This window comes from Enhydra lutris, unplaced genomic scaffold (assembly GCF_002288905.1).
Source record: "Enhydra lutris kenyoni isolate GAN:26980312 unplaced genomic scaffold, ASM228890v2 scaffoldscaffold96, whole genome shotgun sequence".
Lineage (NCBI taxonomy): Eukaryota > Metazoa > Chordata > Mammalia > Carnivora > Mustelidae > Enhydra > Enhydra lutris.
This window is the reverse complement of record NW_019154180.1, coordinates 4,414,830-4,431,742: the sequence shown is the minus strand read 5'-3', so window position 1 is coordinate 4,431,742 and position 16,913 is coordinate 4,414,830. Positions and strand designations below refer to the sequence as shown.

Below are 16,913 nucleotides of genomic sequence, written 5' to 3'. Positions count from 1 at the left end.
ATGCTCTTGGCTTTAGCTACCACCTACAAACTACAAAATCCACCTGTCTTCTGGGTTAAAAAGTCTTGACCTAGAAGTTTCACAGAAAACTCAACAGTCCAGAACTGATGTTTCTCATTTGAACTGTATGTATATTAGGTTCTCCTTGATTTTATTCCTTCTCTCTGCATTCCTTTTTTTTAACTTTTTTTACTTTGTTATTTACTTCTATTTTTTCTAAATTACTATTAATTTTATTTTCCCCTTATTAATTTGAAACTTCTGCTGTAGTTTTTCAGCCCTTTAAATCCCCTTTCCTTTCTCTGTTAACATTTTCAGCCACATATGACTCAACTATTTCAACAGGGCCCCTAAACTGAAGTTCTTCCTCAAACCCTCACACCCCCTCATTAAGATCAATTACACTTTTGTCTGCATTCTCCATTCCAGCAAATGACAAGTTGTCCAAGTGAAAAACCCAAAATCATTCTAGATTTGCTCCTTCTTCCTCTGCTACATTTAATCAGTTATCAAATCTTGTCAGTTCTACTCCTATGGTATCTCTTTGGTGTGTCTTTTTTAATAACACTCTTCTCTAAGCTCAAACCCTCAGTACTTTTGTCTACTTCAGCTACCACGTTGTCTTCTACATTTTTTATCATCTTCCTTCCCACCAGTCCATCTCCCATACTATCATCGTAATCTAGTTTTAAACAATGTTAATGTGGGGACGCCTGGGTGGCTCAGTTGGTTAAGCGGCTGCCTTCGGCTCAGGTCACGATCCCGGAGTCCTGGGATCGAGTCCCACATCGGGCTCCTTGCTCAGCAGGGAGCCTGCTTCTCCCTCTGCCTCTGCCTGCCATTCTGTCTGCCTGTGCTTGCACTCTCTCCCTTTCTCTCTCTCTGACAAATAAATAAATAAAATCTTTAAAAAAAATGTTAATGTGACCATAAAGTTTCCAAGTTTAAAATCCTTTCATGATTCTCTGTGCTATGCTGACAGGTACTTCTTTCTCTCTTCCTTAAATATATTTTGTAAATTGTGGCCTCTCTATATCTTCTATACAACTTTATTATAGTGCCTATCATATGTTACTGGTAATTATTTCCTTCATGTTTACCTACTAGACTGTGGGCTTTTTTAAAACAGAGAGTATATCTTACTCATGCCTTTATTCCCATGGTCTGCTTGTTCATATTTTAATTCATATTGAATATGTTTAGAAGAAACCTGTAGTGGAATTAATATTTCAAAGCACAAAAGTATAACTGAGTATAAGGAAAAACAATTAACTTGGAAATGAAAATGATATAAGTAGATTCAATTATTGTTTCATATATAATTTTCTAATCTGATATATTCTCTTTTCTGCACTAAACAGAAGAATTTAATTTTTTCCCTGTTTAGCATTCAGGTGTTTCACTGTCTTAAGCATGAAGGAACAGGTGGCAGGACACTGCTGGTAGATGGATTCTATGCAGCAGAACAGGTACTTCAAAAGGCACCTGAGGAATTTGAACTCCTCACCGAAGTGCCACTGAAGCATGAGTATATTGAAAATGTTGGAGAATGTCACAACCACATGATTGGGGTTGGGCCAGTCTTAAATATCTACCCTTGGAATAAAGAGCTGTATTTGATCAGGTGAGTACCGAAGAACCATCTGCCAGTATAATGTATTTACCAATTATTAGCCTTCAAATGATTAGCTTAATGAAAATACCTAAAATCCTTGTATTGCCCACATTTTAATCTTGCTATTTTATAGCCTTTATTAGTATAATTTCTGTTCTATTATACTTCCCATGGAAAAATAAATAGGCCAACAGGTAAATAATATTAGATTTGGAGGGAACAGATGTTTGAGATAGTATTTTAAAATGAAAGCACTATTGAAATCACAGTTATTAAACTGTGCTTACTGACCAAACAGGTAGAGTACCCAAAGGCATGAAAACCACAACATTTGTAGCCCAGATTTATGCAAATCTCCTGGCTTGTATATCTAATAGTCTACTAGATGTTGCACTTAAATATCTTGTAGGATCATAAAGCACATCATATTCAGAATTGAACTCATCATCTTCACTTATTTCAAGCCTGCTTCTGCACACCCAGTTGCGAGGATAAAAATAAATCGTTGCCCCTGCCTATGCACCAGGATTGTAATATGAACTACGCAAATACTAATTCCCTTCCACTGGATAACCTTCTCTAAAAAACTCTACCTTAGTCATCTCTTGTATCTCCATTGCCTAGAACAGTGAGTAGATATTCAGTACTTTTTCCAACATTTGATTATAAACACTTTAAACATAGCAAAAAGTTTAAAGCATTTACAGTAAAACCCATAGACCTACCACCTAGATTCTACCAGGAAGGTATTACTATGCTTGTTTTATTACCTATCTACTTATCTATCTGTCTATCTAGTTAATCTTATTTTTGATGCATTTCAAAATTGTACATTGTACGATTATACAAAATACATTGTAGCTATGACTACCTGTCCCCCTAAATACTTCAACATTTATATCTTTAAGTAGAGTTCAGTATGTTTACAAATGTTTAAATTTGAAATTAAATTTACATGTAATTACTTTTTAAAATATCAAATATATACTAGTTGAGTTTTGATAAATGCATAGACCTATGTAAGCTAAACCCCTGTCAAGATATAAACTATTACCATCACTGCAGAAAGTCCCCTTGTACCCTTTCCCAGTCCAACCTGTACACTCACCCCAGAGGAGATCACTGTTTGATTTTTGCCACCATAAATTAGTTTTTCCTGTTCTGGAAATTCATACCGTAGAATAAATCCATTTTTTATGACTAAACACCTGAGCTGTTTCTAATTTGGGGTTATTATGAATAAAACTGCCGTGAGCATTCATAGAGAAAAGTATTTTTGTAGATACGTGTTTTCATTTCACTCAGGTAAATAGCTAGGAGTGGAACTTCTGAGTCATGAAATGGGTGAGTATTTGTCATAAAACAGCTGCTGGAACTTTTACTAAAGACGATGTTTCATTTTACATTGTCATAAGCAGTGTATAAAAGTTATAGCTGCTCCATATTGTTGCTAATACTTGGTGCTGTCAGTCTTATTAGTTTTAGCCATTATAGTAGTTGTCTCTTTGGGGGTTAATTTGCATTTTTTTGGTGACCAATGATGTTGAGCATCTTTCTGTATGCTTACTGGCTATTTATGTATCTTCTTTTCTGAAGTGTCTGGTTTAATCTTTTGCCCATTTTTTATTGGGTTGTTATTATTGAGTTCTAGGAGTTCTTTATATACCCTGGTCACTATTTCTTACCTGATATATGTCTTAGGACTATTGTTTTCTAATCTGTAGCTTACCTATTTCTTTTAAACAGTATGTTTTTATGAGCAGAAATTTTTAATTTTAATGCAATTTAATTGAGTAGTTTTTTTCTTTAATGATTATTGTTTCTATGACCTGTAAAAGGAATCTTTGACTGCCCCCATGACATGATGACATTCTGTGTTTTCCAAAGGTGTTATAGTTCTATTTTTTACATCTAAATCTGTGATCTATATCAAGTTAATTTTTTCTGTGTTATGAGGTATGTGTAGAAGTTCATATTTTTTATATGTGAATATCCCGATATTATAGCCTCATTTGTTGAAACGACCTTCCTTTCCCCTATTGAATTGCCTTTGCAACTCTGTCAAAAATAAATTGACCAGGGGCACCCGGGTGGCTCATCAGTTGAGCATCTGACTAACTCTTGATTTCAGCTTAGGTCATGAGCTCAGAGTCACAGGATCAAGCCCACATCAGGCTCTGCACTCATCAGGGAGTCTGCTTGTGGATTCTTTCTCCCTCCCCCTCTACCCTTCCCCCTGCTTTTGCTAGCTCACTCTCTCGCTCTTGCTCTCTCTCTCTCTTAAATAAATACATAAATACATAAATAAACCTTTTTAAAAAATCAAATGACCATGTAAACGTGGGTTTGTCTCTGGGAGCTCTATTTGATTCCATTATCTATTTGTGGTTCCTTATCGCAGTTCCATACTCTCTTGGCTACTGCAGGTTTACAGTAATTTTTGAAGTCAGATAATATGTTTGTCAGCTTTGTTCTTTTTCAAGATTATTGTGGATATTCTAGATTAGGGGTCTACAGATTTTTTTGTAAAGGGCTAGATAGTAAATATTTTAGGCTTGTGAGTCACATGGTCTTTTTTAAAGATTTTATTTATTTATTTGACACAGAGAGAGAGAGAGCACAAGTAGGCAGAGCAACAGGCAGAGGGAGAAGCAGAAGCTCTGCAGGGAGCCCAATGCGGGACTCCATCACCCTGGGATCATGACCTGAGCCAAAGGCAGATGCTTAACTCACTGAGCCACCCAGGCGCCCTAGTCATATGGTCTTTATCACATCTACTCGGTACTGTTGTGGAAGCACAACAGCAGCCCTAAACAATATCTAAATGAATGAGTGGGCCTGCATTCCAATAAATATTATTTACAAAAATGGGCAGTGGGCTGGATTTGGTCCACAGACCATAGTGTGCCAGTCCTGGTTCTAGATTCTTTATATTTTTATATAGATTTTAAAATCAACTTGTCAGTTTTTAGAAAAAAAAAGCCTGCAGGGTTATGATTGGTATTGCTTTGAATCTGGAGATCATTTTGGTGATAACTAACAAACTAAGAGTTTTTAGTCTTCCAACCCATGAACCTAATCTATCTTTCTATTTATTTAAGTCTTTAATTTCTCTTAGCAGTGTTTTGTAGTATTGAAGATACAGATCTTATATATCTTTTGTTACTTTTATTCCTAAGTATTTTTATATTTTGATGGTATTATAAAATAAAATTTTATTACTATTTTCAAATTATTTGCTGCCATTATATTAAAAAAATCAATTCCTTTTTAAATTTAGCATTGTATCCTATAACCTTGCTAAAGTAATTCATTAGTTCCAAGTTTTGTTTTTTGGATTTCTTAGGATTTTCTATATAGAAAATCATGTTGTAAGGATAGTTTTCTTTTTTTTCCTTTCCAATCTTTATATTTATTCATTTGTTTTTCTTACCTTACTACACTGGCTAACACCTCCAATATGATCTTAAATAAGAGTGGTAAGAGCAGACATCCTTAGGATGTAAGTGTTCAGTATTTTGCCAGGTAGCATATTAGCTATGAGTGTTGGTGGGGCACTTAGGTGGCTCAGTTGGTTAAGCAGCCAACTCTTGATTTTAGCTCAGATCATGTCTCTGGGTCCTAAGATCTGTCCCCATGTCAGGCTCCACATTGAGCATGGCATCTGCTTGAGATTCTCTCTCTCTCTTTCTCTCTCTTTGTCTCTCCCCCTGCTTATGTGCCCTCTCTCTCTAAAATAAATAAAATGAATCTTTTTTTTAAAGAGTGTTGGTGATGTCTTTTATCTGCTGGATGAATTTCCCTTCCAGGTTCCCTGAGATTTTTTTTTTTGAATCACAAATGGGTACTGAATTTTGATAATGTCAATTATCAATAGAAACAATTATGTCATTTATCTTCTTTATTCTGTTAATACATTAATTACATTAATTTCAAATGTTAAGCCAACCTTATACTCTGAGAATAAACTGTACTTGATCATGATTTATTACTATACACACACAGTGTATGTGTGTGTGTATGTGTCTGTATGTGTATGTGTGTGTTAATAGTGTGGGTCCAGTCAAGAGATAAATATCACACAGTAGTTTCTTATTGTTGTTAATTTTTAAATTTTAACTGCAGAATAACATATTGTGTTATATTAGTTTTAGGTTTACAATATAGAGCTTCAACAATTCTATAAATTACTCAGTGCTCATCATCAGGGAAATACAACTCAAAACTATAAGGACATATCGCCTCATACCAGTCAGAATGGCTAAAATTAACAACACAGGAGACAAGCCTTGGTGAGGATGTGGAGAAAAGGGAACCCTCACACTGTTGGTGGGAATGTAAACTGGTGCAGCCACTCTGGAAAACAGTATGGAGGTTCCTCAAAAAATAAAAATATATCTATTGTATGATGCAGCAATTACACTAGTAGGTATTTACCCAAAGAATACAAAAATACTACTTCAAAGGGATACATGCACACCAATGTTTACATGCACACCAATGTTTATAGCAACATTATTTACAATAGCCAGATTATGGAGAGCCCAAATGTCCATCCATCAACTGATGAATAGGTAAAGAAAGTGTGGTATGTGTATGCAATAGAATACAATAGAATATTACTCAGCCATTAAAAAAAATGAAATCTTGCTATTTGCAATGATGTAGTTGGTGCTAGAGAGTATTATTCTAAGTGAAACAAATAAGACATGAAAGAGAAATAGCATATGGTTTCACCTCTATGTGATTTAAAGAAACAAAACAAATGATCATGGGGGAAAAAGAGAGAGGAAGACCAAGAAACAGACTCTTAATTATAGAGAACAAACTGATGATTACCAGAGGGGTGGTGGGTGGAGGGATGGGTGAAATAGGTAATTAGGATTAAGGAGTGCACTTGTTATGATGAGAACATGTTGTATGGAAGTGTTGAATCACAATATTGTATACCTGAAGCTGATATTATACTGTATAACTTAACTGGAATTTAAATAAAAACTTTTAAAAGGGGGGGAAAATGTTCCTACCACTGATGCCATAGAAATTACTACCTGTGCTCTGTGCTAGGATTTATATGGTCTCAGGTCTCACATTAGGTCTTTAAACCATTTTGCATTTATTTTTGTGTATACTGTAAGAAAGTTCTCCAGTTTCATTCTTCTGCATGTGGCTGTCCAGTTTTCTTAACACCATTTGTTGAAGAGACTGTCTTTTTTAAACTGGATGTTCTCTCCCGTTTTGTCAAAGATTAGTTGACCATAGAGTTGAGGGTCCATTTCTGTGCTCTCTATTCTGTTCCACTGGTCTATGTGTCTGTTTTGGGGCCAGTACCATACTGTCTTGATGATTACAACTTTGTGATACAGCTTGAAGTCCGGAATTGTGATGCCTCCCACTTTGCTTTTCTTTTTAACATTCCTTTGGCTATTCAGGGTCTTTTCTGGTTCCATACAAATTTTAGGATTATTTGTTCCAGCTCTGTGAAAAAAGCTGATGGTATTTTGTTAGGGATTTCATTGAATGTATAGATTGCTCTAGGTAGCATAAACATTTTAACATTTGTTCTTCCGATCCATGAGCATGGACTGTCTTTCCATTTCTTTGTATCTTCCTCAATTTCTTTCATGAGTGTTCTATAGTTTACTGAGTACAGATCCTTTCCCCCTTTGGTTAGGTTTATTCTTAAGTGTCTTACCGTTTGGGAGCAATTGTAATGGGACTGATTCCTTGATTTCTCTTTCTGCTGCTTCATTATTGGTGTGTAGAAATGCAACAGACTTCTGTGTGTTGATTTTATACCCTGCCACTTTGCTTAATTCCTCTATCAGTTCTAGCAATTTTTGGTTGGAGTATTTTGGGTTTTCCACATAAGAGTATCATGTTATCTGCAAAGAGTGAGAGTTTGACTTCCTCTTTGCTGATTCGGATGCGTTTTATTTCTTTTTTTGTCTGATTGCTGAGGTTAAGACTTCTAGTACTGTGTTGAATAGCAGTGATGATAGTGGACATCCCTGCTGTGTTCCTGACCTTAGGGGAAAAGCTCTCAGTGTTTCCCCCATTGAGAATGATATTCACTGTGGCCTTTTCATAGATGGCTTTTATGATACTGAGGTATGTTCCTTTATCCCTGCACTGTAAAGAGTGTTAGTCAAAAAAGGATGCTGTACTTTGTTAAATGCTTTTTTTGCAACTATTGAGAGAATCATATGGTTCTTATCCTTTCTTTTATTAAGTTAGTGTATCACATTGATTGATTTGCAGATATTGGACCACCCTTGCAACCCAGGAATAAATCCCACTTGGTCGTGGTGAATAATCCTTTTTTTTTTTTCTGTTTTATAATCAATTGTATTTTTGTTGGTTTGCTAGTGACATTAGAAATATTATAGCATGATGTTTAATTTCTAATTAACAGGATTTCTTTTTTTTTTCACTTTCAGTTAATCTTTTTTTTTTCAGCATAACAGTATTCCTTGTTTTTGCACCACACCCAGTGCTCCATGCAATCCATGCCCTCTCTAATACCCACCACCTGGTTCCCCCAACCTCCCACCCCCCGCCGCTTCAAACCCCTCAGATTGTTTCACAGAGTCCATAGTCTCTCATGGTTCACCTCCCCTTCCAATTTCCCCCAACTCCCTTCTCCTCTCTAACTCCCCTTGTCCTCCATGTTATTTGTTATGCTCCACAAATAAGTGAAACCATATGATAATTGACTCTCTCTGCTTGACTTATTTCACTCAGCATAATCTCTTCCAGTCCCGTCCATGTTGCTACAAGAACCAAGATGCCCTTCAACGGACGAATGGATAAGGAAGATGTGATCCATATACACTATGGAGTATTATGCCTCCATCAGAAAGGATGAATACCCAACTTCTGTAGCAACATTGACGGGACTGGAAGAGATTATGCTGGGTGAATAATCCTTTTAATGTACAGTTGGATCCTGTTAGCCAGTATCTTGGTGAGCATTTTTGCCTACATGTTGATCAGGGATATTGGTCTGTAATTCTCCTTTTTGGTGGGGCCTTTGTCTGTTTTGGGGATCAAGGTAATGCTGGCCTCATAGAAAGTCTTGGGAAGTTTTCCTTCCATTTCTATTTTTGAAACAGCTTCAGAAGAATAGGTATTAATTCTTCTTTAAATGTTTGGTAAAATTCCCCTGGGAAGCCCTCTGGCCCTGAGTCTTGTTTGGTGGGAGATTTTTATTATTACTTCAGTTTCTTTGCTGTTATGGGTCTGTTTATGGTTTTCTATTTCTTCCTGTTTCAGTTTGGTAGTTTATACATCTCTAGGAATACATCCATTTCTTCCACATTGCCTAATTTATTGGCATATAGTTGCTCATAATATGTTCCTAAAATTATTCGTATTTTTTCAGTGTTGTTTGGGACCTCTGCCCTTTCATTCATGATTTATTAATTTAGGTCCTTTCTCTTTTCTTTTTGATAAGTCTGGCAAGGGGTTTATCAATTCTTTCCAAAAACCAGCTCCTAATTTTACTGTTCTTTTGGTTTCTATTTCATTATTATCTGCTCTGATCTTTATTATTTCTCTTCTCCTGCTGGGTTTAGGATTTATTTGCTACTCTTTCTCCAGCTCTTTTAGATGTAAGGTTAGTTTGTGTATTTGAGACCTTTTTTGTTTCTTGAGAAAAACTTGTATTGCTATGTACTCCCTCTTAGGACCACTTTTGCTGCATCCCAAAGGTTTTGAACAGTTGTGTTTTCATTTTCATTTGTTTTCATGAATTTCTTTAAATTCTTTAATTTCCTGGTTGACCCATTCATTCTTTAGTAAGATGCTCTTTAGTCTCCCTGTATTTGAGTTCCTTCCAAATGTCCTCTTGTGATTGAGTTCTAGCTTCAGAGCAGAAAATATGCAGGGAATGATCCCAGTCTTTTGGTACCAGTTGAGACCTGAGTTGTGACCCAGTATGTGATCTATTCTGGAGAATGTTCCACATGCACTCGAGAAGAATGTGTATTCTGTTGCTTTAGGATGGAATGATCTGAATGTATCTGTGAAGTCCATCTGGTCCAGTGTGTCATTCAAAGCCCTTGTTTCTTTGTTGATCTTCTGCTTAGATAATCTGCCCATTGCAATGAATGGGGTGTTAAAGTTCCCTACTATTACTGTATTATTATCAATGAGTTTCTTTAATTTTGTTATTAATTGGTTTATATAATCGGCTGCTCCCATGTTAGGGGCAGAAATAGTTCCAATTTTTAGATCTTCTTGTTGGATAGACTCTTTAATTATGATATTGTATCCTTCCTCATCTTTTACTACAGTCTTTGGTTTAAGATATAATTTCTCTCTTCATATCTATTAGCATGATAAATGGCTTTCCACCCCCTTACTTTCAATCTGGAGGTGTCTTTGGATCTAAAATGAGTCTCTTGCAGACAGCATATCAATGGGTCTTGGGTTTTTTTTAAATCAAATCTGATACCCTATGTCTTTTGATTGGGGCGTTTAGCCCATTTACTTTCAGAATAACTATGGAAAGATATGAATTTAGTGCCATTGTATTACTTGTAAAGTCACTGTTTCTGTATATTATCTCTGTTCCTTTCTGTTCTGTGTTACTTTTGGGCTCCCTCTTTGCTTATAGGATCCGTTTTATTATTTCTTGCAGGGCTGGTTTAGTGATCACAAATTCTTTTAGTTTCTGTTTGTCCTGGAAGCCTATTTTGAAGCTTTTTATTTTTCCTTCTATTTATCTTTCCTTCTATCGCTTTCCTTCTATTCTAGCTGGATAAAGTATTCTTGGTTGAATATTTTTCTCATTTAGCACACTGAATATATCATGCCAATCCTTTCTGGCCTTGCCAGGTCTCTGTGGATAGGTCTGCTGCCAGTCTAATGTTTCTACCCTTATAGGTTAAGGATCTCTTGTCTTGAGCTACTTTTAAGATTTTCTCTTTGTCTCTGAGATTTGCAAGTTTCACTATTACATGTCAGCTTGTTGACCTGGTTTTATTGATTTTGAAGGGGGTTCTCTGTGCCTCGTGGACTTGAATCCTATACCTTCTGCCTCTCTCTCTCTCTCTCTCTCTCTCCCTCTCCTGGGATCCCAATTTTTCTAATATTGTTTTGCTTTATGGTATCACTTATATCTCAGATTCTCCCCTCCTGATCCAGTAATTGTTTATCTCTCTTTTTCTCAGTTTCTTTATTCTCCATCATTTGGTCTTCTATATCACGAATTCTCTCTTCTGCCTCATTTATCCTAGCAGTTAGAGCCTCCATTTTTTATTGCATCTCATAATAGCCTTTTTTAAATTTTGATTTGACCAGATTTCCATTCTTTTCTTTCTCCAGGGAGGGACTCTCTAGTGTCTTTTATGCTTTTTTCAAGCCCAGCTTGTATCTTTATAATGATTATTCTGAACTCTAGTTCTGACATCTTACTTATGTCCATACTGATTAGGGCCCTGGCAGTCAGTACTGCCTCTTGTTCTCTTTTTTGAGGTGAATTTTTCCATCGTGTCATTCTGTCCAGAGAAGAATAGATGAATGAGAGAACAAAGTACTAAAATGGTAACAATGACCCCAGAGAAATATACACTAAAAAAAAAACAGTAAAGCCTCCAAATGGAAAAAAAATTAATTAAAAAAAAGAGAGAATGTAATCAGAGAGGTGAATAGAACAGAGCAGTACACTGGATCCTATGTGTATCTTGGTCTGTTTGTTAGAAAACTAGATCCCAAAATTGTAAAGAAAGAAAAACTGATGTATGTACAAAAATAAAGTTAAATACAATGAAGAGATAGACTGTAACTCTAAAAATGAAAATTAAAAGATAAAAAAGAAGGAATATGTACAGGTGAACAGAACACAGCAATAAACTATATCCTGGGTGTATTTTGGTCTGTTTGTTAGAAGAAACTACATCCCAAGATTGTAAAGAAAGAAAAACTTACATATATACAAAAATAACAGTGAATATCCTTTCAATACATTGAAAGGATAGAATGTAGCTATAAAGATGAAAATTTTAAAAGACTTTAACAAAAAATAAGAAGAAGAAAAAAGAGAGACAATATGATTAGACAAGTGAAGAGAACAGAGCCATACACTAGATTCTAGGTGTATTTTTGGTCTCTTTGTTAGAAGAAACTAATCTTAAAATTTTAAAGAAAGAAAATATTTTTTAAATATTTAATTAAGTACAATGAAAGGATAGGATGTAATTATAAAAATGAAACTTTAAAAATATTTTTAAAAAAAAGAGATGATAAGAAATTAAAAAAGGAAAGAGAAAAAAATTAAAATTGAAAGACTAAAGAATCATGGGGGGAAAAACGTGAATTCTGTATATTGTTTTCCCCTAGTGCTAGAGTTTTGTAGTTCTCTATGATCAGTAAACTGGTCTTAGCTGGATGTTCTTGCTGATCTGGGCAAGGGGACTGTTAGATTGATTTTTAGGTGTCTTTGCCCTGGGCGGGATTGCACCACCCTTGCCAGGGGCCAGGCTAAGTAAGCAGCTCAGGATTGCTGTCTGTGGCTTTTGTTCCCTGAAGGCTTTCCACACTGCTTTGGAGGATGAAAATGAAAATGGCGATCTCCCAATCTCCAGCCCCTGAGCCAAAAGCTCTGGCCCCACTCCTCAGTGCACCCTCAGGGAAAAGCAGGTAATCACTCCTCTCTCCCTGGTCTCTGCACTCCTTGCTCACCCAGCCTGTGATAGAGTCTTTCTATCTCAGGCACATGACCCCCTTTCAAGTCTACAAACTGCAAGCTCCTATGGCAGGCACCCGAGGCACTCCTCCTCGATGAGGAAAGGGGTGTCTTGCCACGGTTCTACCACTTGCTATGCCCCTATGCAGGGAACAGTCACCTGACTGCTGTGGTTCCCAGTTTATGGCAACCCTGAGCTGAGAGCTCACTCTTGGGGTCACTCTGCAGCCAGCTTCCCTGCTCTGATGCCTGGAAGCCACTGCATTCAGGCACCCTAGTCTTCTGTGACCCCGGGGATCCTGAAACCACACTGTCCCACCTAGGATTCCACTTCACCACCTGAGCACCTTTCAGGCAGGGTTGTCCCTCACTGGGGCAGACTTCTAAAAGTTCTGATTTTGCACTCCACTGCTATATCACTTTCTGGTAGGTGGGCGATGGAGGCTCCCTCCCCCTGCAGTTTATCTTCCCATATATCACCTTGGATTCATTTCTCCACACCACCTACCTTGCAGAATGTGATCACTTCTCTATTTGTAGAGTTGCAGCTGTTCTTTTCTTACCTCTCCGGTTGAGTTTGCAGGTGTTCAGAATGATTTTACAGCTGTCTAGCTGAATTCCTGGGACCAGATGAAACTAGGGTCTCCTGCTCCTCTGCCATCTTGGACTATCTCTGGGATTGTTTTCTTCATTTCACTTTCTGCTGCTTCATTAATAGTGTATAGGAATGCAACAGATATTTATACATTGATTTTGTATCCTGCAACTTTACTGAATTCCTCTTTCATTTCTAGTAGTTTTTTAGTGGAGTCTTTAGGGATGGGGGGCATTGTTTGTTTGGTTTTATTTTTCTTAAATTTTTTTTTAACCTCTTATTGTATTTTTTCAGTGTTCCAAGATTCATTGTTTATGCACCACACCCAGTGCTCCATGCAATAAGTGCCCTCCTTAATACCCACCACCAGGCTCACCCATCCCCCAAGCCCCCATCCTCTCCATAATCCCAGTTTGTTAGAGTGCTATGTTATATAAAAGTGGTAAAAGTGGACATCCTTGTCCTATTCCTGAGCTTAGGAGAAAAGCTCTTAAGTTTTTCACCATTGTGTATGATGTTAGCTGTGGGTTTTTCAAATGTGACCTTTGTTATTTTGAGGTGTGTTCCTTCTAGACCTATTTTGTTGAGAGTTTTTATCATGGATGAATATTGTACTTTGTCAGACGCTCTTTCTGCATCTATTGAAATGATCATATGGTTCTTATCCTTTCTCTTACTGATGTGATGTGTCACACTGATTGATTTGCAAATATTGAACCACCACTGCATCCTGGGAATAAATCCCACTTGTGTGTAGTGAGTGATTTTTTAAATGTACTGTTGGATTTGGTTTGCTAGTGTTTAGTTGAGGATATTGCATCAGAGATATTGGTCAGTAGTTCCCCTTTTTTGTGGTGTCTTTATCTGGCTTTGGTATCAGGGTGATATTCACCTCATAGAATGAATTTGCAAGTTTGCCTTCCATTTCTATTTTTTTGAAAATTTTGAGAAGAACGGGTGTTAACTCTTTTTTAAATGTTTGGTAGAAGTCCCCTAGGAAACCACCTGCCCTGGAGTTTTGTTTGTTAGTTTTTGGTTACTGATTCAATTTTCTTTTTGCGGCTTATCAGTCTGTTCAAGTTTTCTATGTCTTTCTGTTTCAGTTTTGGTAGTTTATATGTTTCTAGGAATTTATCCATTTCTTCGATGTTATACAATTTGTATGGCATACATACAAGAGAATAACATTCTTTCTCTCTTTTTTTTAAAGATTTTATTTATTTATTTGACAGAGATCACAAGTAGGCAGAGAAGCAGGCAGAGAGAGAGGGGGAAGCAGGCTCCCTGCCGAGCAGAGAGCCCGATGCGGGGCTCGATCCCAGGACCCTGAGATCATGACCTGAGCCGAAGGCAGAGGCTTTAACCCACTGAGCCACCCAGGCGCCCTAAGAATAACATTCTCCTATAATTGTATTTCTGTGATGTTGGTTTTTATTTCTCCTCTTTGTGATTTTGTTTATTTGGATCCTCTCCCTTTTTTTGATGAGTCTAGCTAGAGGTTTATCAATTTTGTTGATCTTTTCAAAGAAGAGCTCTGGGTTCATTGATGTATTCTATTTGTTTTTAAGTTTCCATATAATTTATTTCTGCTGTAATTTTTATTGTTTCCTTCCTTCTGCTGGTTTTGAGTTTTGTTTGTTCTTGTATTTCTAGCTCCTTTTAGTGTAAAGTTAATTGTTTACACCGTCTGGGCTTTCCAGTTTTTAAAATTCCACACTTTAAGTCCCGCTGGTTATATGAACTCATGAAATTGAGCCCTTCTCATTTCCAAAGCCAAATGTTATGGAGATTCATCTTCCTTGTGTGGGCTTTCTGGTGTGAAGTCTGTTTTTTTGCCCTTCTGCCAGCCAGTGGCTCCCTTCCCACCACAGATGACTGTGGCCTGTTTTGCTCCCTTCTGTATCTCCACCCTTCCTACCCTCTTCAGTGTGGACTCCTCTCTGTCTTTAATTATGGATGGGACGCCTGGGTGGTTCTGTCATTGAGTGTCTGCCTTCGCCTCAGGTCATGATCCCAGGGTCCTGGGCTCAAGCCCCACGTCGGGCTCCCTGCTCAGCACAAAGCCTGCTCACCCTCTCCCATCCCCCCTGTTCGTGTTCCCTCTCTAGCTGTGTCTCTCTCTGTCAAATAATTAAATAAAATATTTAATTATGGAGTTTGTTATGCCAGTCTTCAGATCCGTTTTCTGGGTTATTTACACTGATGTGATTGTTATCTAGTTGTATCCATGGGAGGAGACAATCTTAGGCTCTTCCTACTCCTACATCTTCCCAGCTGACCGCCACACAGTAGCTTAATATAAGGAATTATAGGGTTATAATAAAAGAATAATTATAAGATATAAGGAAATTCAGTATAGTACCCTAGGTCTGAGGTAGAATATCTAAGGATAAATAAACCTAGTAGGGGCTCAGACCTCAAAGCATGGTTCAGCCCCCTGATATCAGAGAAGTTTGCTGATTTGGTTAGGTGGGAACTGGACTAGAGTTGCTGAGCAAACAATAGGCCACCTTTCAGAGCGCAAGCAGGGGAGCAGACAGTCAGTAAGGTGTTGTGAATATCCGAAAGAACTCTGGGTGCCAGTGAAAGGAGGAAGAACTAAGAGCACATACAAGATGAAAGTGAGGGATGGGAGCTTTTGCAGGATGACTATTTAGTGTGTGTCTCTATGAAACACATGTGGCTGGCTACCTGCAGGTCATTTGGGAGCCCCATGTTGTAAGGGTTGTGGAAGGGTTATCACCAGGCTGAGGCTGCAAGGCCACAGAGGTACCAAATCCTGGGCCCCAAGGCGCTGACACTACCTGATATCTTCACATCTATGCAGTAGACTCCTGGCCAGGTCCAGAGAGACTAGCAAGAGAACCTCTTTCTCCTGTCCCTCTAGCGACCTCTACTGAGAATGTTTAAATATTGTGCTCACTCTAAAGAAGAAACTTAAAAGGATCCTTATACATATACTATATATGGAAAGATGCTTTTGGAACTAAGAAGCAGTAAATAGGTAGTTAACACATACACGGCTGGTTTGGGCTTAATAATATCAGGTTGAAAAGTATTTCATCTAGGTTCAAGAGGGACATTGTACTGCAATTTTCTTTTTTGGTAACTTATTGAATATTTTGGTATTATACTGTCTTCGTAAAACTCTGGTTTAGCAATGAATCTGTATAATATTAGTGTTATTTCCATCTTAAATGTTTGCTAGAATTTACTAGGAAACCTGTCTGGGGATGAAGTTTATTTTATGGGATGGTTTTGAATATTTAGTGTTTGTTGTAGATATAGAGCTAAGTAAGATTCTGTTTCCTCTTTAGTTTTTCTTTCAAGAAATTTGTACATTTTACCTAAGTTGTCAAATTTGTAGTCATAAAGTCATTCCTAACTTTCTTCAATTCTTCTATTCTTCTAAAGTCTGTAGGCTCTAGTGATATCAGATGCTTGGCATTGGTAATAATTGCTCTCTTTTTTTCTTGTTGAGTCCAGGAGTTTAACAATTTTATTGGTCCTTTCAATAAGCCATCTTAATGGTTTGTTCATTTTCTCCATTGTTTTCAACCTTATTGATTTATGTTCTTACCTTCATTTTTCTCTTATTTTTATGTACTTTTGGATTAATTCTTGTTTTTCTAGTTGCCTAAGGTAAAACCTAAGATCATTGATTTTATACATTTAGTCTTTTAAAATTATTTTTCCCTTTTAATTGTTTTATCCGAGTATAGTTGGCCCAGTGTTCCATTAGTTTCGGGTATATAACATAGTGATGGACAAGTCTTTGGGTTATGCCGTGCATAGCGGCCGTCTGTCACCATACCGTGCTATTACAATACCACGACTTTGTTCCCCTATGCTGTGCCTTCCATCCATGGGACTTAAATTCATCCCATAACTGGGAACCAGTTTGTCCCACTCTCCTTCATCCATTTTGCCCATCCCCAAACCCCTGCCCCTCTGGCAACCAGCAGTTTTACATTTAGTCTTTTATAATCATTTAAAGCTATAGTTTTGCCTCT

At 37.2% G+C, this 16,913-nt stretch overlaps 1 protein-coding gene across 1 annotated transcript in view; it reads left to right on the top strand.

The window, feature by feature from the left end:
- LOC111139188 (trimethyllysine hydroxylase, epsilon) overlaps positions 1–16,913 on the top strand; it is a 91,019-nt gene that overhangs the window by 52,471 nt on the left and 21,635 nt on the right. Inside the window, exon 6 of the mRNA XM_022491379.1 lies at positions 1,388–1,624. Within this exon, the coding sequence (XP_022347087.1) occupies positions 1,388–1,624 (237 nt within the window). The remainder of the gene's footprint in view (positions 1–1,387; positions 1,625–16,913) is intronic.